The following is a 26,806-nucleotide window of genomic DNA, read 5'->3' as shown; positions in this document are numbered from 1 at the left end:
CATTACTTCAGTTGGCGGCTTTACATTTGTCTCAGGCATCCAATATCATTACTGCCGTCCTGTCTACAACTGATTCTTCTAGTTGAAGAGTTTATTCCTAGTAAAGATCTCTGCTTAATTATTTCACTGCCAAATTATATATATCGTAAGACCACAAGAGTGGAATTACTGCGTTTCATTATTTTATAACCAGTAGTTTGCTTCCAGTTTCTAAACTGCACTCAGAAAAAAATCCAAAATCCAAAAGGGCTCTTATGATCTTAAGGGATCCAGACATAAGCCTACGATGTCACCTGGGGCCTGATTCATTAAGGATCTTAACTTGAGAAACTTCTTATTTCAGTCTTCTGGACAAAACCATGTTACAATGCAAGGGGTGCAAATTAGTATTCTGTTTTGCACATAAGTTAAATACTGACTGTTTTTTCATGTAGCACACAAATATCATCTTTAAATTTCAGTGTACAAATAAGCTATCAAGTATTTGTGTGCTACATGAAAAACAGTCAGTATTTAACTTATGTGCAAAACAGAATACTAATTTGCACCCCTTGCATTGTAACATGGTTTTGTCCAGAAGACTGAAATAAGAAGTTTCTCAAGTTAAGATCCTTAATGAATCAGGCCCCTGGGGCTAGATTTACTAAGCTACAGGTTTGAAAAAGTGGTATGTTGCCTATAGCAACCAATCAGATTCTAGCTTTCATTCATTTAGTGCTTTCTACAAAATGACAGCTAGAATCTTATTGGTTGCTATAGGCAACATCCCCACTTTTTCAAACCCGCAGTTTAGTAAATCTGGCCCCTGGTCTCTGTTAGAGTTGAGCACAATTTTCAGAGCTGCTTTGCAAGCCTTGAGGGTTCTCAGCCTTACCAACCCCACCACAGAGCAGAGAGAATTGACAATTGTCAGGTCAGCTCTATTAATTCCGTGAAAATTCGAATTTACAAATACAGTGCGGAATGGCATTTTGCAGAATGGTGACGCAAACGCGGAAATTAATAATGTATTGTCGGAACACCTCCCCCCCTTTCCTTTCTTCTGGGAAATGGGCCTATCCTGCTACATAACTCAATTTGTGTAAATATTTTACTTTAATTTCATTATTCTCTAGTCTTTATTTAAGTGACTATCTTTTTATTATGCCTTAGTGACAGGTTCTGTACCTTAAATTGTCTAATCTCCTTTACCTTCTATTAAACTACTCTGTGCCAACCTTGTACGATTATGTTTGCTTGGGATCTTCACCCTTTGACTTGTTGTTCCATTTTGCACCTGTGCTGCACTGACCTTGGATTGTATACTGATTTTTGCACCAGTGCTGCCTGCCCTGACCTTGGATTGAATACTGATTTTATGCCAGTGCAGCCTGCCCTGACCTTGGATTGATTACTGATTTTAAGCCAGTGCTGCCTGCCCTGACCTTGGATTGATTACTGATTTTAAGCCAGTGCTGCCTGCCCTGACCTTGGATTGAATACTGATATTGCACCAGTGCTGCCTACCCTGACCTTGGATTGAATACTGATATTGCACCAGTGCTGCCTGCCCTGACCTTGGATTGAATACTGATATTGCACCAGTGCTGCCTGCCCTGACCTTGACCTCCACCATTGTTTTGTTCGTCACCTAGCGAGATTAGCCTGCAGTCCATGATTTGTGGGTTCCCCACACGGAAATTTGTCACTTCCTTGCGGGCTCCACCTACGTCAGTTGCTATTGGCACTGTGGGTCTAGAGTTTCACGATAGGAATTTCTCTTTATTTAATTTTCCAGCAGTTTACAAACAGACAGTCTGTTACAGACATGACACCCTCCCCTCTCCTCCGCAGTGCACACAAATGTGCTGTATTTTATGGCAAATAATCAGATTCTGTTATTATTACAGTACATTTTAGACAGTAAAAGCAAACATCCCGTTAAGCATTTGCAGCGTTACCTTCCATTACTTCTGCTTGAGTTTTCTATTAAATAAAAGAAGCTTCTACTTTGAGTGGCTATTTATAGTATTTTATAGGTCACTTCTGTTTGTTATGTGTTTTACTACCAGTTTCTGATGCGTGTGAGGTCCATGTGTCGCATCTGCTTGATACAGTTTTTCATTAATTATTAACTTTTCTGCAGAATTATCACTAGAGGTGTTGGAGATATAATTGACGGGGCCAGTGTCAAAGCAGGAGGACATATAGAAATATGCAGAAGCATAGTGAGGGGATTTGCAACGTTTGTGTGACCTGGATCATGGTACTGTGGGGCCTAGAACACGACCCCTGATATGTACCGATTCCTATTGAGACCTGGGCCGAGAGCTATAGATTTGGTTCAGCTGGCGGGGCAAACGCAGGATTTGTAGAGGGGGGTTTCCACACCATGCCGCCAGTGGGCGTGACCAACATGCATGGGGGCGTGGCTATAATATTATACAGTGCTTGACTGCTCTCCAACTCTTCCTATCCCTATAATATACATGGGCGTGCACTACTGTTAGGTGTACACAGATCTCCCTTTTCAAGCAGACCCGTGTGAAGCGGGGACAGGGTCCAGTCACCTGAATTATACAGTGCCCCAGGCTTGGAGGGGGGTTTCCAGTCACTAGGAAGCCCTCCCCTCGGTTTGCCTATGGCTGGGGAAATAACCGGCCTTTAATGGCAACCACAAGGGGTTCTCTCAATGCAGTACGTTGCAGTCTTTGGAAGCGTTTATAAACGCGTTGTGGAGTGGTGTTGCGACACAGCACTCCTGTGAGAATTTGAAAGGCTCCTGTGTCTGAGTAAGGGGTGTTGGGGCAGAATTGAGAGGACATATTGGGGAACCCAAGCGACAAGTAATACAGATCTGAGAGAAGACGGCTAACAAGACAAGGTGGCAGACAGGAAACAGGAGACCAGGGGAAAATACAATGGGGATTAGGGTATAGATGTGAGATAAGGTGGCAGACAAAATACAAAGAGGGCAGGCTTCAGACAAGGGGGTGGCAGACAACTAACAAGGATGGCAGCAGATCAATAGGGAAGAAAATGAGTTATGTGGTGAGACATAGATGACAGTGAGGGACTGACATAAGATTTGGGATCAAATAGGAGACAAAGAGGATCAAATAAGAGAGGAACAAGACTAGGTGAGAAAACAAGAGACATGGAGAGCAAACAAGAGAAGAGGATGTCAGACAAGAGATAAGGCGGGCTGACGAGGGCAAATAAGAGGCGGGGGTGGCAGACATGAGGCGGGAAGGGCACAACAGAAGCAGGGAGGGTAGTTGAGAAATAGTAAGAGCAGTCAGGAAGGGCACACAAGAGATGGTGGGAGGGCATACACAATATGTGGAGGGCAGACACGATTCAGGGAGGGCAGACAGGGAGGGTACATCAGAAGCAGACAGGGCAGACACGAGGTGGGGTGGGCAGACAGTGAGGGAACACAAGAAGCAGGGAGGGCAGACACGAGGCGGGGAGGGTACACCAGAAGCAGACAGGGCAGACACGAGGAGGGGGGGGGGTACACCAGCAGCAGCCAGGACAGACACGAGGCGGGGTGGGCAGGCAGTGAGGGCACACAAAAAACAGGGAGGGCAGACACACACGGCTGGGAGGGCTAACAGGGAATGCACACCAGAAGCAAGGAGGGCAGACATGCGGCGGGGAGGGCAGACACATGGCGGGTAGGGCAGATACTAGACGGGGAGGGCAGACACACAGCAGGGAGGGAAGACACACAGTGGGGAGGGCACACCAGAAGCAGGGAGGGCACACACATGGCAGGGAGGGTACACCAGAAGCAGGGAGGGCACATACATGGCAGGGAGGGTACACCAGAAGCAGGGAGGGCACACACACGGCAAGGAGGGAAGACACGCTGCAGGGAGGGCAGACACGCGTTTGGGAGGGTACACCAGAAGCAGGGAGGGCACACACACGGCAGGGAGGGAAGACACACAGTGGGGAGGGTACACCAGAAGCAGGGAGGGCACACACATGGCAGGGAGAGTACACCAGAAGTAGGGAGGGCACACACATGGCAAGGAGGGAAGACAGGCTGCAGGGAGGGCAGACACGCGGGGGAGAGGGCACACCAGAAGCAGGGAGGGCACACACACAGCAGGGAGGGCAGACACGCGGTGGAGAGGGCACACCAGAAGCAGGGAGGGCACACACACGGCAGGGAGGGTACACCAGAAGCAGGGAGGGAACACACACGGCAGAGAGGGCACACCAGAAGCAGGGAGGGTACACACACAGCAGGGAGGGTACACCAGAAGCAGGGAGGGCACACACACAGCAGGGAGGGTACACCAGAAGCAGGGAGGGCACACACACAGCAGGGAGGGCACACACACAGCAGGGAGGGTACACCAGAAGCAGGGAGGGCACACCAGAAGCAGGGAGGGCACACACACAACAGGGAGGGTACACCAGAAGCAGGGAGGGCACACACACGGCAGGGAGGGTACACACACGGCAGGGAGGGTACACACACGGCAGGGAGGGCACACACACGGCAGGGAGGGCACACACACGGCAAGGAAGGTACACACACGGCAGGGAGTGTACACCAGAAGCAGGGAGGGCACACACACGGCAGGGAGGGTACACCAGAAGCAGGGAGAGAACACACACGGCAGGGAGGGCACACCAGAAGCAGGGAGGGTACACACACAGCAGGGAGGGTACACACACAGCAGGGAGGGTACACCAGAAGCAGGGAGGGCACACACACAGCAGGGAGGGCACACACACAGCAGGGAGGGTACACCAGAAGCAGGGAGGGCACACCAGAAGCAGGGAGGGCACACACACAACAGGGAGGGTACACCAGAAGCAGGGAGGGCACGCACACGGCAGGGAGGGTACACACACGGCAGGGAGGGTACACACACGGCAGGGAGGGCACACACACGGCAGGGAGGGCACACACACGGCAAGGAAGGTACACACACGGCAGGGAGTGTACACCAGAAGCAGGGAGGGCACACACACGGCAGGGAGGGTACACCAGAAGCAGGGAGGGAACACACACGGCAGGGAGGGCACACCAGAAGCAGGGAGGGTACACACACAGCAGGGAGGGTACACCAGAAGCAGGGAGGGCACACACACAGCAGGGAGGGCACACACACAGCAGGGAGGGTACACCAGAAGCAGGGAGGGCACACACACAGCAGGGAGGGTACACACACGGCAGGGAGGGTACACCAGAAGCAGGGAGGGCACACACACAGCAGGGAGGGTACACACACGGCAGGGAGGGTACACCAGAAGCAGGGAGGGCACACACACAGCAGGGAGGGTACACCAGAAGCAGGGAGGGCACACACACGGCAGGGAGGGCACACACACGGCAGGGAGGGCACACACACGGCAGGGAGGGCACACACACGGCAGGGAAGGTACACACACGGCAGGGAGTGTACACCAGAAGCAGGGAGGGCACACACACAGCAGGGAGGGTACACACACGGCAGGGAGGGTACACACACAGCAGGAAGGGCACACACATGGCAGGGAGGGTACACACACAGCAGGGAGGGTACACACACGGCAGGGAGGGTACACCAGAAGCAGGGAGGGCACACACACAGCAGGGAGGGCACACACACACACAGCAGGGAGGGCACACACACGGCAGGGAGTGTACACACACGGCAGGGAGGGTACACACACGGCAGGGAGGGCACACACACGGCAGGGAGGGCAGCTGAGAAAAAAATCAAAAACTAGTCATTAGTGATGAATGAATCCAGAAGAAATACAGTAAGTGACCTTTATTGTAGTTGTCTGCAGGGTACGGTTCCACAACTGAATAACCCTTTCCTTTAGGGTTAGTGGAGGGGGGAGAATGATTCAGTCACTTACACTGACTGTCTAATTAAAATAAAAACTTATAGTAACTTAGATCATTCTTTGCCAACCTTCCAATGACAGATCAGCAGGATGAATGAAGGTCACCCGGTGTCTTGTTTAGATAACATTTTCATGCAGCGTAATTATGACCGTGATTTGCTTGTCTATGATGTTTCTAGTCTATCCTGTGACAACCACTAAACTGCAACACACAACTAGAATGAATAAGATTGTGAAGAAAGAGGATTAGATTTGACATCTGAGTTTTCTACTAGAATGCTAGATGCTGAGTATATAGAGAAGATAAGACCACATAGCTGAAGGGGAATATTACTGGTGGGCTTCTCACCATGCATGGGTCAGTTGGGGAGGGGGTCAGAAAGCACAGGAGGAGGAGGAGGGTTGAGAACTGCTCTTAGCCATGGAGCCCATACCTGGTTAAACGGGTGGGGTGCAGAATAATGATGCTGATTATTCCGACAAGACTTACCCCGACGTCTTCACACCGAAGGGCTCCATCCCGACGAGGCTGCAGGACGACTGATGTGGTCACCGACTGCAAGCAATTGCGATGAATGAAGAAGTCGGTGCCACTTGATGACGTCACTGGGAACCGCGACGCTGTTATCGTTGCTGTTAAGGGGTAATGTAAGCATGCGGGCATGGACAATGTACAACGCTTTGTAAAGTACATTGTCTATGGCCGCATACTTACATTACCCCCTTAACAGCACCGATAACAGTGTTGCGGTTCCCAGTGACGTCATCAAGTGGCACCGACTTCTTCATTCATCGCGATTGCTTCCAGTTGTGATGGGAGTGTGAGACAGTGCACAGGGGAAGAGTGAGACAGTGGCAGAGAGAGAGAGAGAGAGAGAGTGGAGGGGGAAGAGTGAGACAGTAAACAGGGGAGTGTGAGACAGTTGAGGGGAGAGAGTAAGACAGTAGAGAAGGGAAAGTCAGACATTGCAGGGGAGAGAGTGATACAGTGGAGGGGGGAGAGTGATATAGTGGAGGGGTGAGAGAGAGACAGTGGAGTGGAAAGAGTGAGACAGTGGATGGAGGGAGAGTGAGACAGTGGAGGGGGGAGAGTGAGATAGTGGAGGGGGGAGAGTGAGACAGTGGAGGGGGGAGAGTGAGATAGTGGAGGGGGGAGAGTGAGACAGTGGAGTGTGAGACAGTTGAGGGTAGAGAGTAAGATAGTGGAGGGGGAAGAGTGAGACATTGCAGGGGAGAGAGTGATACAGTGGAGAAGAGAGAGTGAGACAGTGGAGGGGGAGTGTGAGACAGTGTAGGAGCAGTAAGATAGTGGAGGTGGTGAGTGAGACAGTTGATGGTGGGAGAGTGAGACAGTTGATGGAGGGAGAGTGAGACAGTGGAGGGGGGAGAGTGAGACAGTGGAGGAGCACTGAGACAGTGGAGGAGTAGTGAGATAGTGGATGGGGTAAGTGAGATAATGGAGGGAGAGTGAGACAGTGGAGGGGGTGAGACAGTGGAGGGGGGAGAGTGAGACAGTGGAGGGGGTGAGTGAGATAGTGGAGATGCAGTAATTTAGTGGAGTGAGATAGTGGAGTGAGATAGTGGAGGGAGGGGGGGAGGGAGAGTGAGATAGTGGATTGGGACAAGTGAGGTAGTGGAGGGGGACAAATGAGATAGTGGAAGGACAGTAAGATAGTGGAGGGGGTAAGTGAGATAATGGATGGAGAGTGAGATAGTGGAGGGGGGAGATTGAGATAGTGGAGGAGCAGTGAGACAGTGGAGAAGCAGTGAGACAGTGGAGGAGCAGTGAGACAGTGGATGGGGTAAGTGAGATAATGGAGGGAGAGTGAGACAGTGGAGGGGGGAGAGTGAGACAGTGGAGGGGGTGAGTGAGATAGTGGAGGGGGTGAGTGAGATAGTGGATGGGGTAAGTGAGATAATGGAGGGAGAGTGAGACAGTGGAGGGGGGAGAGTGAGACAGTGGAGGGGGTGAGTGAGATAGTGGAGGGGGTAAGTCAGATAATGGAGGGAGAGTGAGACAGTGGAGGGGGGAGAGTGAGACAGTGGAGGGGGGAGAGTGAGACAGTGGAGGGGGGAGAGTGAGACAGTGGAGGGGGTGAGTGAGATAGTGGAGATGCAGTAATTTAGTGGAGTGAGATAGTGGAGGGAGGGAGGGAGGGAGAGTGAGATAGTGGATTGGGACAAGTGAGGTAGTGGAGGGGGACAAATGAGATAGTGGAAGGACAGTAAGATAGTGGAGGGGGTAAGTGAGATAATGGAGGGAGAGTGAGATAGTGGAGGGGGGAGAGTGAGATAGTGGAGGAGCAGTGAGACAGTGGAGGAGCACTGAGACAGTGGAGGAGTAGTGAGATAGTGGATGGGGTAAGTGAGATAATGGAGGGAGAGTGAGACAGTGGAGGGGGAGAGTGAGACAGTGGAGGGGGTGAGACAGTGGAGGGGGGAGAGTGAGACAGTGGAGGGGGGACAGTGAGATAGTGGAGATGCAGTAATTTAGTGGAGTGAGATAGTGGAGGGAGGGAGGGAGGAAGAGTGAGATAGTGGATTGGGACAAGTGAGGTAGTGGAGGGGGACAAATGAGATAGTGGAAGGACAGTAAGATAGTGGAGGGGGTAAGTGAGATAATGGAGGGAGAGTGAGATAGTGGAGGGGGGAGAGTGAGATAGTGGAGGGGGGAGAGTTAGATAGTGACGGGGAATGTGATTTAGTGGAGGGGTTGAGAGTAGTATATCCTGAATTTATATTTATTGTGATATATATTGTTATAGAGTTAAAGTTCTTAATATCATTATAGCGGGGATGTTTTTTTTTATAGCCCAAGCCTAATTGTGACAGGGTTTATTGAGGTTGACTGCAGATGTTTTCATTCTGGACACTGTTGATTGATGCTGTGTTCTTCACATGACTGGCTGGTAGCCGCTGTCTCTTTCACATCTGATGTAATGATTTGGCGCACCCAGCAGGGTCAGTGAATACTGTGATGGACTATCACTAGGCAAATCTAAGCAGTCGCCTAGGGGTTCCGGGGTGTAGGGGGCTCCTAAAACACTGAATAATTGGCATTATGTCACTCATTCAGTGCTTTGATTGTCACTGCGGCACCCACACACTAAGTGCTGCCCGCTGACATGTAGGGGGCAGCAGCTGGCAGCTTCCTATCTATGAAGCTATTGGCTGCTGCTCCTCCATGTTTGGAATGGTCTATAATATCACAGCCCATTGCCACACTCCAAGGAATATGATGCTGAGCCATCACCACTCCACACTAGCAAAGAAGGTGGGTGGGGCCAGGCTGAGAGGGCAGGGTCAGTTCGTCACCCAAGGGGTGGGATTTAAGGCACCCCCTAGCAGCCCTGAGAAAGGGGATGCAACGTTTTTGTCTCTCTCCAGACACCATACTTCCATGCTACAGACCCTGCTCATCGTGTTAACTGGGAAACGGTACGGCGCTGCAGAATATTGTGCTGCTGTACCAATTAGCAATAATAATGGTATAGGTGCAATTAACAAACTAACTACCTTTCTGGCTCGTAAGCCACCTGCATCTCGAATGCCAGGATGACTGTGAATCGGGGCTAATGTCTGTATTTTCTAACTTATTGAGTCTCCTAAATTGATTCCCTTAAATAACTGTTAATTCAGACTGTCAGGGCTGTAATTAAAACGCCATATTCCCAGTCACCGTTTGGCATTTCCTCGGCTGCACATTAGAAGCAGCAGCGATCGGTTTGCTAATGAAATTACAGCCCTGTGGTTCGACAGTGGGAGCAATAACGAGATCGGAGGCTTGAGGGAAGAAACAAATCTAACATTACGTCTTGTGCGGTTATGGCTGAAACAATGAAAACAACATTCGGGAGGACAGAACTTAGCGGCAAAATTGAAAATAAGCAGTTTATTGATATCAGGAGTACTATACAGACTCTTATAATAAAAGAGGGCTTAATATTGTTTATTTGCAGCATAGCACCAGACTGAGAAGGGATATCTATAATATAAAGGGGCAATGACTCAAAGAAAGTCACATATGCAAAAGTATACTATATAAACCGTATAGGTCTAATAAAGAGCATGTATAGGACAGCAATGTTTGGCGGCATTGGAGAAATTATTTTATCCATGGTGCTCCCTATGGCTCCAAGGAGGATATGGGCAGCGCAGTGGCCTAGTGGTTAGCACTTCTGCCTCACAGCACTGGGGTCATGAGTTCAATTCCCGACCATGGCCTTATCTGTGTGGAGTTTGTATGTTCTCCCTGTGTTTGCGTGGGTTTCCTCCGGGTGCTCCGGTTTCCTCCCACACTCCAAAACATACTGGTAGGTTAATTGGCTGCTATCAAAATTGACCCTTGTCTCTCTCTGTCTGTGTATGTGTGAGTGTGTCTACATTAGGGAATTTAGACTGTAAGCTCCAATGGGACAGGGACTGATGGGAGTGAGTTCTCTGTACAGCGCTGCGGAATTAGTGGCGCTATATAAATAAATGATGATGATGATGATGATATATAACAGGTTGTAAGTGTAACCATAGTAAATGAAACTTGTCCTTACACAAAGTGGAGGTGGATGCACTATGTGGCCTATTCATGTCTTAGGATATGGTGATATCACTTCGGCACTGTCTCATGGCTGCATTCTCATATTCAGACCACACAATACCTGCCGGCACTGCGCGTGCCCAGAATCGGAAGACGCGCAACAGAACGCAGCCACGTCCAAGTCAGCTTCGAGCGCAGCCTACTACAGCCTACGATTCAGGGGAGTGAACGGGGTGTGGAATGGGCGGATGAACGTAGGCAACGTACAGTAACGGCGTTCCCGTCCAGCCATGTTCAAGTCAAGCTCGGGCGCACACAAAAGTACGCTGGTTTTCTGCCGTATCTCTTGCGCCAACTAGAGGTCTAGTCTGAGTTCTGAATACTAGTTACGACGGCTGAGTATGCATGTACCTAGGTATTGTACGTATCCTGACGTGTCTGGTCTAGTAGGGTAGAGTTAACCTGGACCCGTAGTCATCACCACACGTAACTTCGTAACCGCTCCTTATTGACTACGTGCGGTTTCATGATGCGCTCAGTATGCGTGCCTTAATGACTAATTCTCTACTTAATGCAATAACTTTGGAGATAGAATCACTTGATATTTGTAACGTAAAAATGTGCCTATCAATTTACAAGGAACTAGTGACATCAATGAGGAACGAGGCACAAAGCGTCTTATGCCTCGGTGGTCTCCGATGAGACTTGGACGCATTCTCGGATATGTTTCTTTGGAGGTATATATTTTGCAGGTACCAGAGGTCAAGTGTAAAGATATGTGGTGATAACTATGGCACCAAACACACCATCTAGCCGCTTTAATTGGCCGCATGCGTATTGAACCCTCCTTCGCGTTGCGCTATTTTATATCAAGTTTCAGCCATATATTCAGATCTCTTATTTGTCATTTTCTATTTGAATTACTACAGGAAAGTGAATTGCCATTGGATGGTAAAAGATGGATATGGAGGTCTGTATATTACATTCAATTGACGGCGATGTGGCACGTGGACATCGCGCTGCGCACATTGCCAGCAATTATGGTAGAAATCTCCACTCATTGAGGAAAAATAAGCAGAGATTTCTGTCAAATCTCCACCGCGAGGTGTCTTGTGATTGTTCTATTCCCTTACCTAGGAGACTAGCAAGTCAAAAACACAGTTTTGGCTTTTGAACTACCAGAGACTGATGTAAGATAGAGAAGCACCTTCCTCTTAAGCAAAGTCCACAGTGGGCAGAAGAGACAGCATGCTAGACAGATTTAGTCAAGTATTAATACATTGGTTATTTTAGGTATATTATTTAGCCCTTTAACCCTTCTCTTCATTCATTACTCAGCTACTATGGACTGACGGTGTGGTTCCCAGACATGATCAAACATCTGCAGAACATCGACTATGCTTCGCGCACCAAGTTCTTCTCCAACGAGAGGGTGATGAGCTTCAACTTTAACTTCACTCTAGAAAACCAGGTCCACAAAAACGGAGAATACCAAAACGACAAGTAAGAGTCCCCGCCAATTATGAATTCAGGTGTACCGATCACTTACAGGCGATGGAGGCAGCCATTTTGTAGCCTATCAGTTCACAAGAAACTAGTGACATCACTGAGTCATGTGACTCAGTGCAAAGTGAACATTGGCTCGGGCCACAAAATGGCCGCCTTTACTGTGTGTGTAGATGACGGATACAGTTCATTTTAATTCCTTTTGAGTGTATATATAATATTGTGGACATATTATATTAACATTTATATTTCTTCCTGTGGCATGTACGCGACTGGTGTCTAGTGAGCCCTGAAATAATTGCACGTCTTGCTCTTGTCTCAAAAGATTCATCGGCCTCAAGTTGAAATCTGTCATATTTGAAGATTCCTTGTTTAAAGACTGTTACTTTGAAGATATTACATCCAGTAACACTTTCTTCAAAAACTGCACGTTCATATCCACAATGTTCTACAACACAGGTAATGGCTTATTCTCTTGTGATGTCTGTCAGTACACCATTTTTCTTTTGGGCATTTGCCCACACTTTTGTTTTTTGACTGAAAAAGGTGAACAAAACATTGCAACAAAACTACATGTAAATAATATGTAATATAATCAAAAGTACATTGGTAGACTTGTGCCCATAATTGTACGTTCTAGTGCATATTTTTTTGTTGGATTATTTGTAAAAAGCCCCAAAAATGCACCACAAATTCACAACATCGTCAGTTGTACGCATGTTGATGAATGGAAAAATAATAATATTTGTACCAAGGGAGAATGATTTTTGAAAGCTTCTTTTTTTCCCATTGCAATGCGTCTGTTGTACATCAGTGCGTTTGAGAACTTACATTTACTTCAATGAGAAGACACATTTACATATGTATTTCAACATTTGATAATAACTTCCAGTTTTGTCAGATGGATGTTTAAAAAAACTGCAGATTGAACGCACTTCTAAATGCATCGCATATCGCATGACGCATATCAAACGCATGTTAAGTGCATATTTAATGCAGTGCACATTATCTAAATTTTTAATAGTGTTTCATCAGGCTTAATTCTACATTAATTTTAAATATGTGTATTTAATTAAAAATATATAGACTGAATTATCAGAGTTGTGGCGAAAACTCTCACAGACACAACTTTTAGCATTTTAAAAATAGGTCATAACAATGTAATTTCTGAGGTAATGACAAGTATTACTATAGATATTTAACTGTAAACGCTGTCGTCATTTTTAAGTTTACCTGCCACCTAAACACAGTGGAGGCAGGCATCTTGTGAGTGGAACCAATGTCCAGTTTACTAAGATCTAGTGGCATTACTGATGGGCTCTCCAATCTCGAGAGATGGGATAGGAGTCCTTCATCTGTTTTCATATTATACAGTTGAATAAGAATAATTGATTGGCACAAAAACTGATGTCATGAAAAGGACCCCTCTTGTTCCCCACTAGTGATCCTCATTTGGCTGAAGCAAGGCCCTCTAAAATATTTAAAAATAAAACACTCAGTTCATCCACTTAGGTCTTCAAAACTCAAACAATTGTCGACAATGTCTCCCCGACAATTAGACTTTATATTTGTGTTCATTTAATGTTTTTTTCTGCAGTACCTCTTATCCACCAGAGGTGCTGCTATTGTGCCTGTTTTCTTCCTACTACTAGGAGTTGCCTTACTGCACTAATTAATCACCAGCACCTGATTGTCTCTCTTTAAATACCTGCCACTCCCAGCATACATTGCTGGTCATTGTTGTTGTTGTTGTTGTATGTTGCTGTGCTGTACCCTGCTGTGCCCCTGGTTCATCTGTTCCCTGGGATTTCCTCATATGACCTGTTCACCTGCATCAGCCATATTCTTGGTATTTGCTTTCTGCATCTCCCTGCAATCCTTGTCCTATATCTACACCATCCGGTTTGTACCATACTGCAATAAACATTGTGTGTTTTCACCATATTCCGGGCTCCTTCGCTGTGATTGAAGCGTGACACATCCTTTGATCCTTTCTGTTCTCGTAGTGGCCTCACCGGAAGAGCTTTGTCTCAGATATAGAGTCTTCTCTGAAGCCCTATGCTACACAAGAAACTGGAAGAGAACCTACATAGATTACTTACAGCTAAAAAGAAGGAAAAGATAATTATACTAGTACATAAACCTTCAATAAGCAGCAAGCTATGGGAGCTGGATATATACGATCTTCTCAAGATTGTAGTGTATGTATACCTTGCTGCAAAAATTTTCAGCGGGGTTGGAGATGCGTTGACCTCTTTAGTACATTCCTCCACATAACCCGATCTGCAGTCACCAGATACCCCTAGATCTAACTTTTCATTTCCAGTGTCACAATGAATATCCTCTGGCTAGATTCTAGTGTTCCTGTTTGTACACCTGATAAGTGCAGTCACAGATCTTTGGAAACAGAGTTCAGTACGTCTACGGAGGACCTTACATTATCTACCCAGGGCCGATCCTCAACATTCATCGTTATATGGTAGCCCTTGGTAGAATACCAATATATAATAGAGTATAAAAACAATCTGTCCTTGCTACAAACTCCCCAAACTATGGGGTATAATCGGCAAAAGGGTGCCATTTAGAGGGCCAAGCAGAAGATTAATAAGATGACCGTCTCTCTTTGCTCCTTGCCAAAATCGTTACACCACCATGCCCTTGGCTAACTAATCAATAAAATACAGAATGGCAACAGCCGATGAAGGATCCTCAGACCCCATATCCATACCTTCTCTTTTCCACTATAGCCCAGCTATGATCCCTCCCTGGTTCTCTCTCTCTAGTTTCACCATTGCGTATACTTGGTCTACTGCCATTCACTGATAAACTTCATTTGTATTGTGAATTATGTTATGTTTAATAAATAATATAGAAAAGTGCCTTATGACTCAGTGCTGTCACTAGTTCCTAAAGAATTGATGCATTTTCATGAATAATTTTTCAACCCACTAAGTGACTGTCTCCACCGAGCGTAGGAGAATTATGGAGATAATCTGGACACATACATTTTACCCACTGGCCTATTATAAGTAAGACTGTGGTAAAAAGACCAAAAGGTCCTGTTAATGGGCCTTATCATGTAGCTTATATCAATGTATTGACCTTTGTTCTTTTGCGTCTCTGACAAGAGTTTCTCTGTAATGTATCTCCTTTATTCTTGGTCCGCAGACTTGTTTGATTACAAGTTCATCAACAGCCGAATCGTTAACAGCACGTTCCTGCACAGTAAAGAGGGCTGCCAGCTGGACTTCACCGACGACATTAATAATGCCTACATGATCTATTTTGTGAGTTTCCTGGGGACTCTGGCTGTGCTACCCGGCAATATCGTGTCCGCCTTGTTGATGGACAAAATTGGACGCCTTCGTATGCTGGGTGAGATAATTCTTTCTTCTAACTTGTTTGTTGGACCTTAAAGTAGAACCTACGTCATACAAATTGAAGGTTTGGTCTTCATTTCATATTTGTCTCTGTCCTCAGCTGGTTCCAGTGTCATGTCTTGTATCAGCTGCTTCTTCCTATTTTTCGGGAACAGTGAGTCTGCCATGATTGCCTTGCTCTGCCTCTTCGGGGGAGTTAGTATCGCGTCCTGGAATGCTTTGGATGTCCTGACGGTGGAGCTCTACCCCTCTGATAAAAGGTACGCAGAGATCCATTTGTCTCAATACTTGTTACTGATATGAGGCCTATCTGACTAAGGAACACTGACCAGGGTTAGCCTGTGACCTATTAGTCTGCTTGCAAGTAACAATTACTGCCCTGCAATGTCCTATGTTGTTGGACGTCGCCTTATGGAAACCTGCAGGAGAGTTATGATACTATATTGCAAATGTTGCTTTACTCACAAGGCTGACTGCTTTACTCGCAAGGCTGGCTGCTTTACTCACAAGACTGGCTGCTAGGTGACATTGACCGTAAGGAAACTCCCAGAATCCCTTGCAGGCAAGCAAGTTCTACGAGAGTCCGGTCATAGAATAGTAATATCTAGAACCATGGTCGTATAAGATGTTTAGGATCCCCTGATTTTTTAATAAGCGTTGAATTAGTTACAACACACACTGTAAGTTAATGGCACTACCCAAAACCCATTTACTTTTGGTTTACTGGATAATTATCATTAGACAAGCAAATACAGTGTCGGACTGGGGCATGAATGGCCCACCGGGGGACTGCGACACTAGGGGCCCACCAGAGGGGGTGTGGTCAGCCATCAAATTGCGAGACCAGACACTAGGACAGCTAGCACCATAGTGTAGTATATAAAGAATGCAGTGTGTAAATAAAGAATGCACAGTCTTGACCTGCCCCTTAGATTGGGCAGAACAGTCACCAAAAATTGGGATTGTCCCACTAGACTCAGAACATTTGATAGACTGTCCTACCTGTTCTTGTCACTTTCACAACCTGTGGCTGCTGGTTTCTTTAGTTGCAGCTTGTTTGGATCCTGGAATGTTGGGGGCCCTATTTGATTAAAAAAAATGGGTACATTTAGAAAATTCCAACTAACCCCGGCGTTAAATCAATAGGACTCACAATTAATACTTAGGCCTTTCTCCAGCCCCAACATTAAAGTAGTAGTATTCCCATTTAATAAATAAACCTATTTCCCTCCCTCCAGACAGCCCCAGCAATAAATTAATAGCATTTACATATAATAAATATACCTATTTCCCGCAACCGTCACTGCCATTAAATAATTCATATTCACATTTAATAAATAGACCTCATGCTGCTTTTGCTCACCTCCTTCTTCGGGCCCCCACCCTCACATTCTGCCATGCTGCTTTGGCTCCCCTTCACTCTCTGCCATGCTGCTTTGGCCCCCCCTTCACTCTCTGCCATGCTGCCTTTGCCCCTTCTCACTCTCTGCCATGCTGCATTTGGCCATTCTCACTCTCTGCTATGCTGCCTTTACCCCCCTTGCTTCCGTTCTTACACTTACCTTTTCTATCAGCTTCTTTCTTCTCTTCTTCTGGCTTCTCTCTTCTTGCCGACTTCCCTCTGCGCCGCTCCTCACTGAACATCGGGCATGATAACGTCACAACCGACATTCAGTGAGAACGAAGCAGAGAGGAGTCGGGGAGCCCCACGGTCACGTGAGTATTTTTTTTAAAAGTTACCCGCTCTCGACACCAACGAAGAGGGGAGCAATCAGGGTCAGGGCCTACCGGGGGATGGCCCTGCCCCCCGGTGGCCTAGTCCGACCCTGAGCAAATATAAATGGACTTGCGCAGATTACCTGGGACAGGGAGCGTCTAGGTGTATAGTATGTACTAGCACTAATTCTGGTGGCTCCCCACGCGTTGCAGGTCACACAAGTGGGTGGGGCATGCTTTTAGAATATACACGGACGGACCAATTGAATGAGTGAGCCCTGAACATCTATTAAATGACAAACTCTGATCAAACTCCATTTTTAAATTGTGTCCAATTAAATTAACCTCAAATACAATTTTATTTCATAAATCTGTACATAGTTAGTGGCGAAACCTTAACTCGGACAACGTGAGCAACAGTGACACCTGCTGGTTCTAAAAACTAACCAAGATACGAAAAAAGGATCATTCAGTAAAGCTCTTTTTCGTAAAGGTTCTAATTTTAAAAATTGCAGCGTTCATTATATTATATGAAAGCCTACGTGTCTTGATAGATTCCCTGTTGCAGCCGTGTAACTAACCAAATTGTACACACAGTGCAGCTAGGAGACAACGACAGACCATTTACAGTGTGTGTCACGTTCTACCATCAATGTTTAACCAGAGAGACAATAAACTGCGTCATCTCACCGGAAATAGCCTGGTAGAGCGGGTAATAACGCTTCTGTGCCAGTCTGGTGACGTCAGGGAAAACACAGTTATTATACTTTATTGATCTATTTATCACCGGTGATGCCTCATTAAAGGAGAGGTAGGATATTCAGGCCTGACTAATGTATACTAGTACAGTAACATGAAGCGGAGGTAGGTACGCAGGACGGCGCGTGGGCACATTTAAATAATGGAGATGGGCAATTCACCATCATCACCATTTATTTATATAGCGCCACTAATTCTGCAGCGCTGTACAGAGAACTCATTCATATCAGTCCCTGCCCCATTGGAGCTTACAGTCTAAATTCCCTAATATACACAAACAGACAGACACAGACTAGGGTCAATTTTGATAGCAGCCAATTAACCTACCAGTATGTTTTTGGAGTGTGGGAGGAAACCAGAGCACCCGGAGGAAACCCACGTAAACACAGGGAGAACATACAAACTGCTCACAGATAAGGCCACGGTCGGGAATTGAACTCATGACCCCAGTGGTGTGAGACAGAAGTGCTAACCACTGAGCCACCGTGCTGGGAATTCAACAAGACGCAGAGAGGTGTCTCCCGGTTAGTCCACGAGACACTTTGCGACGGAGATTTGATAGATGTGATTTTTCCTTGTACCCCATCGAGGGAAAATGAGCGGAGATTTCTACCGTAATTGCTGGCAATGCGCAGGGCGCGATGGCCGCAAGCCACATCGCTGGCAATTGAACACCCCCCTCATAGGGTCACCGTCATAATCTAGTCATACCATTGTGGAATTCTTTTAAAAATCTAAAGAGCGAGCAAAAGCCTAATTGCAATGTATATTTATTAGCTCATATACCAGTGGGAAAACTCAGCTAGGTATTTGTTCCACATATATAACATATACAGCTTTAAAAGCTCTTCAGTTTGCAGAGACCCTGGCTTCCATTTAGTTTTATACAGCTGCATTCTTGGTGAGGTCACAGGGAGTTTCCCAGCATGCTCCTGTTACTACAGCTGCTGTTCCCACTCTCATTACTAGTCGTGAATATGTATATCTGCCCGGAAAGTGGGCAACTTCATACCGGCAGGTTAAAAAAGGGGCATTATAGAAGAAACTGTGCAGCTGTTACACATAGCGGATGCAACGTGTTTCATTTTATGTTTTCTGCTCAGATAAATGTTTAAGGTGCAGATGTGTGTAGATGACATGTATTATCACATGATGGAGGCTGCCATTTTGTGTCCTGGGGCAATGTTCGGGAATATGCAGCCTGTCAATTGATTATGAACCAGTGGCATCACTGAGATATGAGGACGTACCTCCCAATAATCATGATTGCGGTGGGTTGTAGCCTATTGGAAAGTGGGGGTGGTTCCATAGGAATGTGGGAGTGGTTTCATAGGAATGCAGGAGTGGTTCCATAGGAATGCGGGAGTGGTTTCATAGGAATGTGGGAGTGGTTTCATAGGAATGCAGGAGTGGTTCCATAGGAATGTGGGAGTGGTTTCATAGGAATGTGGGAGTGGTTGGCTGGAACTGTGGATGGTTGGGCGTGTTAGGGGTGCGGTTTGGTCAGACAGGGGGCGTGGTTTGTTTTGTTTCTTAACCCCTTTAATGCTAAGGAAGACTATACATGACCTCCTAAAGTGCTAGGGGCAAATCCCTCTCCTCCTCTGCATTTAAGGGGATAAGAAAATCCACAGATTAATTCCCACCTTGGTCTGTGGGTTTTCTGATGCCGCCAGAGGATAGGAATCTTTCCTCCCTTGGAAACGCCTCTGAACACGCCCAGTTCATTAACGTTGTTGGGAAAAGGCCTTTTGAGCGCCTCTATCTCCCTATCCCTGGCACTTAGACAGCTGGGAGTACCCTTGTTTGTAAGAGGGAATACCCGCTGGTGGTACCCCATTTTTTTGATCAAAAAGCCTCAGCGGCTAAGGGGATAAAATGATGACAGCCATACATGATGTGCCTCATACCTTGGTAACCTTAGTTCCTAGCGAATTCTTGGGCTATATTCTGATAAATAGTGACTCGGTTCATGATGGCTGCCTCCAGTGTGGGTAGATGAGAGTATCATTTTAATTGATCCTGGCAACATATTAGTAAAGCCTTCCCTTGCCATGAAATATTCAGTGACAATGCTACCATGTTTGCCTGCATTCTCATTTACTCCACTCCTTATCTCGTTTCAGAACGACAGCCTTCGGATTCCTGAACGCCCTCTGCAAGTTGGCCGCTGTCCTGGGAATAAGCATTTTCACCTCCTTTGTGGGTGTCGCCAAAGCAGTGCCTATCCTCATGGCGTCTGCTGCACTGGCAGTGGGTAGCTTTTTAGCCCTTAAACTCCCGGAGACACGAGGTCAAGTGCTTCAGTGAGATTGGTCCTTGTGTAAAAAAAAAAAGAAAAGAAAAAAAAAAATTAGATTCGTAGACACTGTGAAATGTCTTCTTTTTTTTTTTCTTTATTGGGGTCCCTTTTCCATAACTTCCTCCCAAAAATATTTGGTAAAATAATATTCATAGGTCTCATTCAAAATGTATTAATGGTTGCACTACTCCTATTTTGAGAGCTCCTTCCAAAGATCAGTTTGTGGTCTAGAGGCTCCAGAGGCTATAGAGGTTCTAGGCTATATATATTGACAAGACTCTGTTTTGTGTTCCTTATACCACTAGACACGGAAAAAGGCATTAGTATGTGCTCCTGGTAGCACAAGCTAACAAGCAGATACTATTATGTAGCAGTAGACACTAAGAGGAGCCTACATTTGTTTAAGGTAGCCCAAAACACGAGTGTAGCTAAAGTCGGGTCACTAGAGCGTAGAGACGTAGATTTCGCACTCTTAAGCACTTTCTTTGGAAGACGTTGGGTTATGCATGGCTTGTGGATTCTTTGGGATCAATATGTCAAGCTGACCCCTCTACATCCACATAATATCCTGTACTAGGACGGTGTAAGGAATACAAATGCGAAAAATTGTTCAAATCCATTGAATGGTTTAGAGTGAGATACCCAGCAAAGGATTTCGGTGAACTATTCCCCAGATCCCAGCCTGGTAAAGATGTCTTAGACCTAATAGCTGTAAGTGTAGAGCTGTAGTAGGTTGGGTGGAGACACTCTGTGGCAGTGAAATTCTTTAAAATGATAACAATTTTAAGTTTGGGGTGGAGGGGGTTGGCAAAATGCTAAAAAAAAAGTAGAAAAGTAGAACAAAAAAATGCAATTTATGTCCAAGTTTATAGATAAATTCAATCTGAACTTGAAAACTACAGGAATAAAACCAGGTCACATTGGGAAACAGATAAACATTCCATGAAATTATAGCACATTCCATTAAGGTATAATGCAAACAAATAGGGGTGTGGCCTATTGGACTATAGGTGTGGGTGTGGCATACTGGACTATAGGTTTGGATCTGGCCTACTGAACAATAGGTGTGGGTGTGTCCTACTGGACAATAGGTGTGGGTCTGGCCTACTGGACTATAGATGTGGGTCTGGCCTACTGGACTATCTGTTCGGGTGTGGCCTACTGGACAATAGGTGTGGGTCTGGCCTACTGGACTATATGTTTGGGTGAGGCCTACTGGATTATAAGTGTGGATGTGGCCTACTGGACTATAGGTGTGGGTCTGGCCTACTGGACTATATGTTCGGGTGTGGCCTACTGGACTATAGGTGTGGGTCTAGCCTACTGGACTATATGTTCTGGTGTGGCCTACTGGACTATAGGTGTGGGTGTGGCCTGCTGGACTATAGGTGGCCTATTGGACTATAGGCATGGCTGTTAAGAACTGAAAAAGTGACCGCGAGGTTCAGCATGCTGCCTTGTAGGACTGGGGGTGTGGTCATCCCCCCAAAAATATTTTGAGGTCTGAAATCTGGGTATGCCTTTGTCAAAAGCATAATGAAAGCACAATTTTAAAGATATTGAGGCAAACATTAGAGGACCCATTTTTTAGTTTAGCACATAGAAACGTTCCAGTAGTCCCTGGAAGAAAATATCATATATGTATTTAGAACTTTTGAACATGTAGAATATATTGTAAACATTGAGGTAAATTAATAGGATAAAAAATAAATTCTTTGTGGGCCCCATTGACCGTTTCTTGTAAAATCTCAATATGTCCATCTCTGGTTTATAACATATGAAATCGAGCTTGTATAGCTAAACAAAAATATATTTGTTATCCCTTGCAGACCCTGTAAAATTATTAGTGTACGTCTGAGGCTGTTGTCTTTTGTTCTGTGGAGTTCTGGGGATTTTGTACCTCACACGATGACAATATTAGTGACCGATCTTCAAAAGCAACCATGTCCATGGGTCTCCTACTCACTCACATAGTGTCCTGTGTTAGTATAAACCTAGTTATGTCGTACAATAGTTTCACTTATTTTGATTAGGAAAAAAAAATTTGTTTTTCAACTGGACTCTTGGAGGTGGGGAAACTTTCATGTAAGTGGTGAGTGACATCTGTAGTAAACCTCGGTATGGAATTATTGTATGAGTATGGTCAATATTTTCTTCATCAACAGTAGCCAAGCAGCCGCCATCTTGTCTCACTGCATGCCTGTTGAGTGCCATATCCTTGAACCGGCAGACTTATTAGTAGACACGTCTAAAAACTCTAAATCTAAGAAAAATAATAGGTTTATTTATATAAGACTGTAATTTTGCCACCATGTGTATAATATTGTAAATATATAGATATATATATGGGCAAATTACAACCTGCTAGTTCTTGACACAATAGAACAAGTCCTAAATTTGTACATGACGTGGACTTTCTTGCAAACATATCTAGATGTAATGTGCGCCTGACTTCAATGCTTCCTGATATCGAGAGTCTGTGCTTGTTCTTCAGCGATCTCCACTGGATCATTCGTCCTCTGTATTGGTCATGCCCGTGTGTCAATTGACTGGATCCTGTTAAGACTGTGTCGTCGTACGTTAAAGACTATGAAGGTAGGCCAACGACCTTGGAGGTACACCAGTTGAACATTCCTGATCTACAGTACGATACAAATTGATGAATTGATTTTTGATGCCGCTGGACCTATAGACCAAGTTGATCGACTTGCGGAAATATTCTCTCCGACTTTTTAACCACAAATTAGCTATTAACCTTGAAACTTGCTTTTAAAAAAAAAATCAGAAGACAAAATGTTGACCATGAGTCGTCTTCTTCTACTGGACCAGGCCTTGCAGCCTACTCGGGTTAATAGGCTGTAACTCATCTTCAAGGAAATGCGTCTATGGCTCGACAATCTACATAGCACAAAGCTGGTATCGTTCTTGGCTACTGTGCAACACAAAGTTTAATACGAAGTAGAGTCATGTCCGTTCTGTTAAACAGGTAGTATAGATTTGGAAAAGAAGAGGACGAGTCTTTATTGAGCACAAGAGATTTTAATCAACAAAACTAGCAGACAGCACAAAGGATATAACATGTTCATATGTGCTTTACCGTTGAAGCTTAATCTGTGTTTTACTGTGTCTGTACTAACTGCGATTAGTCTGATCAATTCTGTATGCTGGTCATTCTAAGTAAAACAATGTACCAATTTGTAAAGAAATGTCAAAAAAGACGAAGAAAAAAAAAAGTAAAAGAAAATTATTTTTCAATGGTAGCTAGTAAATGTATGTAATGATGCCATATCTTGAGTCTCCTGTGTAGTGGCCATGTTTATCGGTAATTAGGATTGTTACTGTATGTAGAGTTAACATGTTAGTAGATGGATAGAAGAAAAAAACAAATTTTCTTTGTAGATTATAGTCACTCTGAAGTCACATCAGATGATGTCTCCAATCATGTAACGGAGAAATTATACTGCCTTCAAATGGTTTGTCATTGTTACGTCTTAACTTTTACACCATCCTGACAATTTGGAGATATCACAAATAAAGCCAAATAGTCCTAGTTTTGAGATGATTGAAATACGCATATAAAATAGAGATGTCTCGAATATTTAAGGCTTGTATTTTTAGGCTGGGAATGCTCAAAGCTACTGCCCTAAATGGCCAAGGGGTATTAGAACTTTGCGAAATTTTCTATGTACCGTCAATATGGCGACATCCTTTAAAATCGTTTGTTTTCATTAATGTTGCTAATAAAGAGAATTTTGAACATCCAACAATAGGAAGTTGAATTATGAAGTCACTTGCCCATTTCGATATCTTTAAACGATGATCTACTCTTCTCGTCCTAACGAATCGTCCCTCAGACAAATTTTGACCTCAAGAATGTTTTTGACATGTGAACCTAAGCAATTAATACTCGTCAGAATTTGTAACAAGGTTTGATAGAAACACTATCCAAAGAGACAGTTTCCTGTGGCTGACTAAACTCTAGCTACCCTTGCTTGCTTACACGACATCTCTGATGTGAAATCTGTTTTTGAGTGTACACATTACTCTACATTAAACTATTTTACCTTATCCATTACATTGTTACCAGACGAAAGGAGGTCATCATTTAAAACTTGAAAAAAATAAAACAGTTCTTCTATGACAAAGATCAGCGCATTGCTAAACAGAAATCCGCGTTGGGTGAGGTAAAGAAGCAGTCTCGTTGGGTGGATTGAAAACCTATTAAAATTCTTGGCACCAGGATGCGAAACGCGTTAAGGAATGCCATTTTTGAAAATCTAGACTCAAAAAACCCAGTAATACACTATTCTTTGTCACTTTTGTAAATAACGCAGTGTATATGGACTTTACACTGTACAGTTGGTTGTTTGGAAATAAGACAAAAATGAACTTGAACTTCCTTTGGTCTCCATGTTGAAAATCAACGATGATACAGGGCTGTGACCTGATGCGGCGAAACGTACAATTGCAACTCACAACGCCTCCGGTTGTGCGGCACAGAAATCGCACCTCGCGACTTGAAACGAACTACAACAAGTAACTAAAAGACTACACAATCGAAAGCGAACAAAACCGCATAATCGTCATCAATTTGTCATGAACAACATTGTGACAATCAGTTTGTGTGCCGTATATATGTCACCTGTCAGTTTTTGCCAAATATTTTTATACTTTTTTTTCTTATCTTCTCAGTTTGTCGTCTTTACCTGCTGTACTAATTTGTTCTTCAATAACTTATGATGCAATAGTTGTAGATGTGTTTTAGGGTAGGATAATACAATAAGGACGGGGAACTACGGTGGCTTGGAGGTCAGTCATGTTAGAAGCTGTCTAATGTTCTAAAAAAATTCATAATATGCAATAAAGAATAAATCGGAAGTGGTTAATGTGAATCGTCAAGAGGGGAATCGAGTTTTATCTTATGATGTCATTCTAAGCACATTCTAATAGCACTCTAAGCCGCATTCTAATAGCACTCTAAGCCACATTCTAATAGCACTCTAAGCCGCATTCTAATGGCACCCTAAGCAGCATTCTAATAGCACTCTACGCAGCGTTCTAATAGCGCTCTAAGCGGCATTCTAATGGCACTCTGCCGCGTTCTGATAGCACTCTAAACAGCATTCTAATGGCACTCTAGGCCGCATTCGAATAGCACTCTAAGCCGCATTCTACTAGCACTCTAAGCCGCATTCTAAGCATCTACCCTAATTCTTGAGAAAGATTAATGGCACCTGTGAGCAGTTAAACTATTTCTTGCCTAATCCCAGTGGAGGAAGCTAATGAATTGGTTCGCCGAATATCGGTTTGGCCCATAAAATGGTTACCTTCACTATGTGCTAAGGTACCCTTTAACAGGCGATCCTTGAGCTTTTAAAGAACGTTGAATTGAACAATTATATGTGATATAAATCGGCTTCTTGATGAAAGCTTTCTATCAGTTGTAGATGTACGGCACAGCTGGTCATCGTGAAACGCGCTAGCCACTGACTCAAAGAGTCAGACACGAATTCCAATGATCATTTTGAAACCAAGCTTTGGTTATTTCATCTTGGGAGACAAGGTACACAATAAAATAGATAGTATTCATGTATCTTAGAGCCAAAAGCCATGATTCTCATGAGATCTATAGTTAGAGAACCACTCTAGGTATGGAACCAAACCGATTTAATCAGAAGAAAAGGATTAGCGGATCATTCACGACACAAAAAGACAACTTCAGACCTAAATTTACCTCCAGCTACGTAATCCTCCGATCTCTGTTTGATAATCAGTTTTCTCGTCCTCTATCCATTTTTTTTGTAGTATTTGGTCTTCACCTGTGTAGCTCTGTCTGTTTTCAAACTGTACTGTGGTGTAGTTTTTAGATGTTTGTGAAGAACAGAGGTATGAAAACAAAAAAAAATTACAATCTTTTGTCTTTGAAAAAAATTTATCAGTTCTTGTCTGTACAGAAGTGAATAGTTATACGAGAGTTGTTTTATTGTCATGCTGATACGGTGCTGTGGAAGGTGCGTGAGATCCGTGGCTCCCTGGAATTCAGTAACCTCTGTTGTGCAAACGATTTCCAGCTTGAGCAACAATATCAATAAATATATGTCCACATGTAGTAGGTGGTGTCAGTTGTGGTCAATGTGTCTGTGACTGTGGTGAAACCTTGACTGTATTAGCATCCATGATGTCATTAACCTTTGTTTATAGAGTGCCGCATGAGGTCCGCAGCGCCGTACAGAGGGGCAGACAACAAGACAGTACAGGGTATAAGAGTACAATACAATAAACAAATAACTCTACAACTCCCAACACAGCTACTGGGGTACAAGAGGTATATTCAGCGCAGGCATGTTGTCTTACCTGTCAGTCTTTGATTAAATCTTGGTCTCCATGAAAATGGCCGCCTCCATAGGTATTAATACATGGACATAGGACACAATTTCTGAACTGTGTCATCATGCCACAGATGGCGAAGCCAACCACGTCTTGTACTGGCTCAGCATCAGGGAGAATGTCAGACTCTTCAGGGAGTGAGGGAGATCACCCCTATCTCAGGGAGTCTCCCTGACATTCCGGGAGAGTAGGCAACTATGCGTTAAAGAAAAGCAGCTAATGAATCTCTAGAGACTGAAGCGATTTTTACATTTCTGTCTCCATTACTGAAGTCATGTTGTCTTATCTGTCAGTCTTTGATTAAATCTTGGTCTCCATGAAAATGGCCACCTCCATAGGCATTAATACATGGACACAGGACACAATTTCTGAACTGTCATCATG

At 44.8% G+C, this 26,806-nt stretch overlaps 1 protein-coding gene across 1 annotated transcript in view; it reads left to right on the top strand.

Moving 5' to 3' along the window:
- SV2A (synaptic vesicle glycoprotein 2A) overlaps window positions 1-26,144 on the top strand; it is a 100,573-nt gene extending 74,429 nt beyond the window's left edge. Inside the window, exons 9-13 of the mRNA XM_075192789.1 lie at window positions 11,711-11,875; window positions 12,204-12,337; window positions 15,047-15,253; window positions 15,359-15,518; window positions 19,860-26,144. Of these exons, the coding sequence (XP_075048890.1) occupies window positions 11,711-11,875; window positions 12,204-12,337; window positions 15,047-15,253; window positions 15,359-15,518; window positions 19,860-20,043 (850 nt within the window). The 3' untranslated portion in view covers window positions 20,044-26,144. The remainder of the gene's footprint in view (window positions 1-11,710; window positions 11,876-12,203; window positions 12,338-15,046; window positions 15,254-15,358; window positions 15,519-19,859) is intronic.
- Window positions 26,145-26,806: the final 662 nt, after the last annotated feature.

This window comes from Mixophyes fleayi, chromosome 12 (assembly GCF_038048845.1).
Source record: "Mixophyes fleayi isolate aMixFle1 chromosome 12, aMixFle1.hap1, whole genome shotgun sequence".
NCBI classification, from domain to species: domain Eukaryota; kingdom Metazoa; phylum Chordata; class Amphibia; order Anura; family Limnodynastidae; genus Mixophyes; species Mixophyes fleayi.
This window is presented reverse-complemented; position numbering and strand designations above follow the sequence as displayed.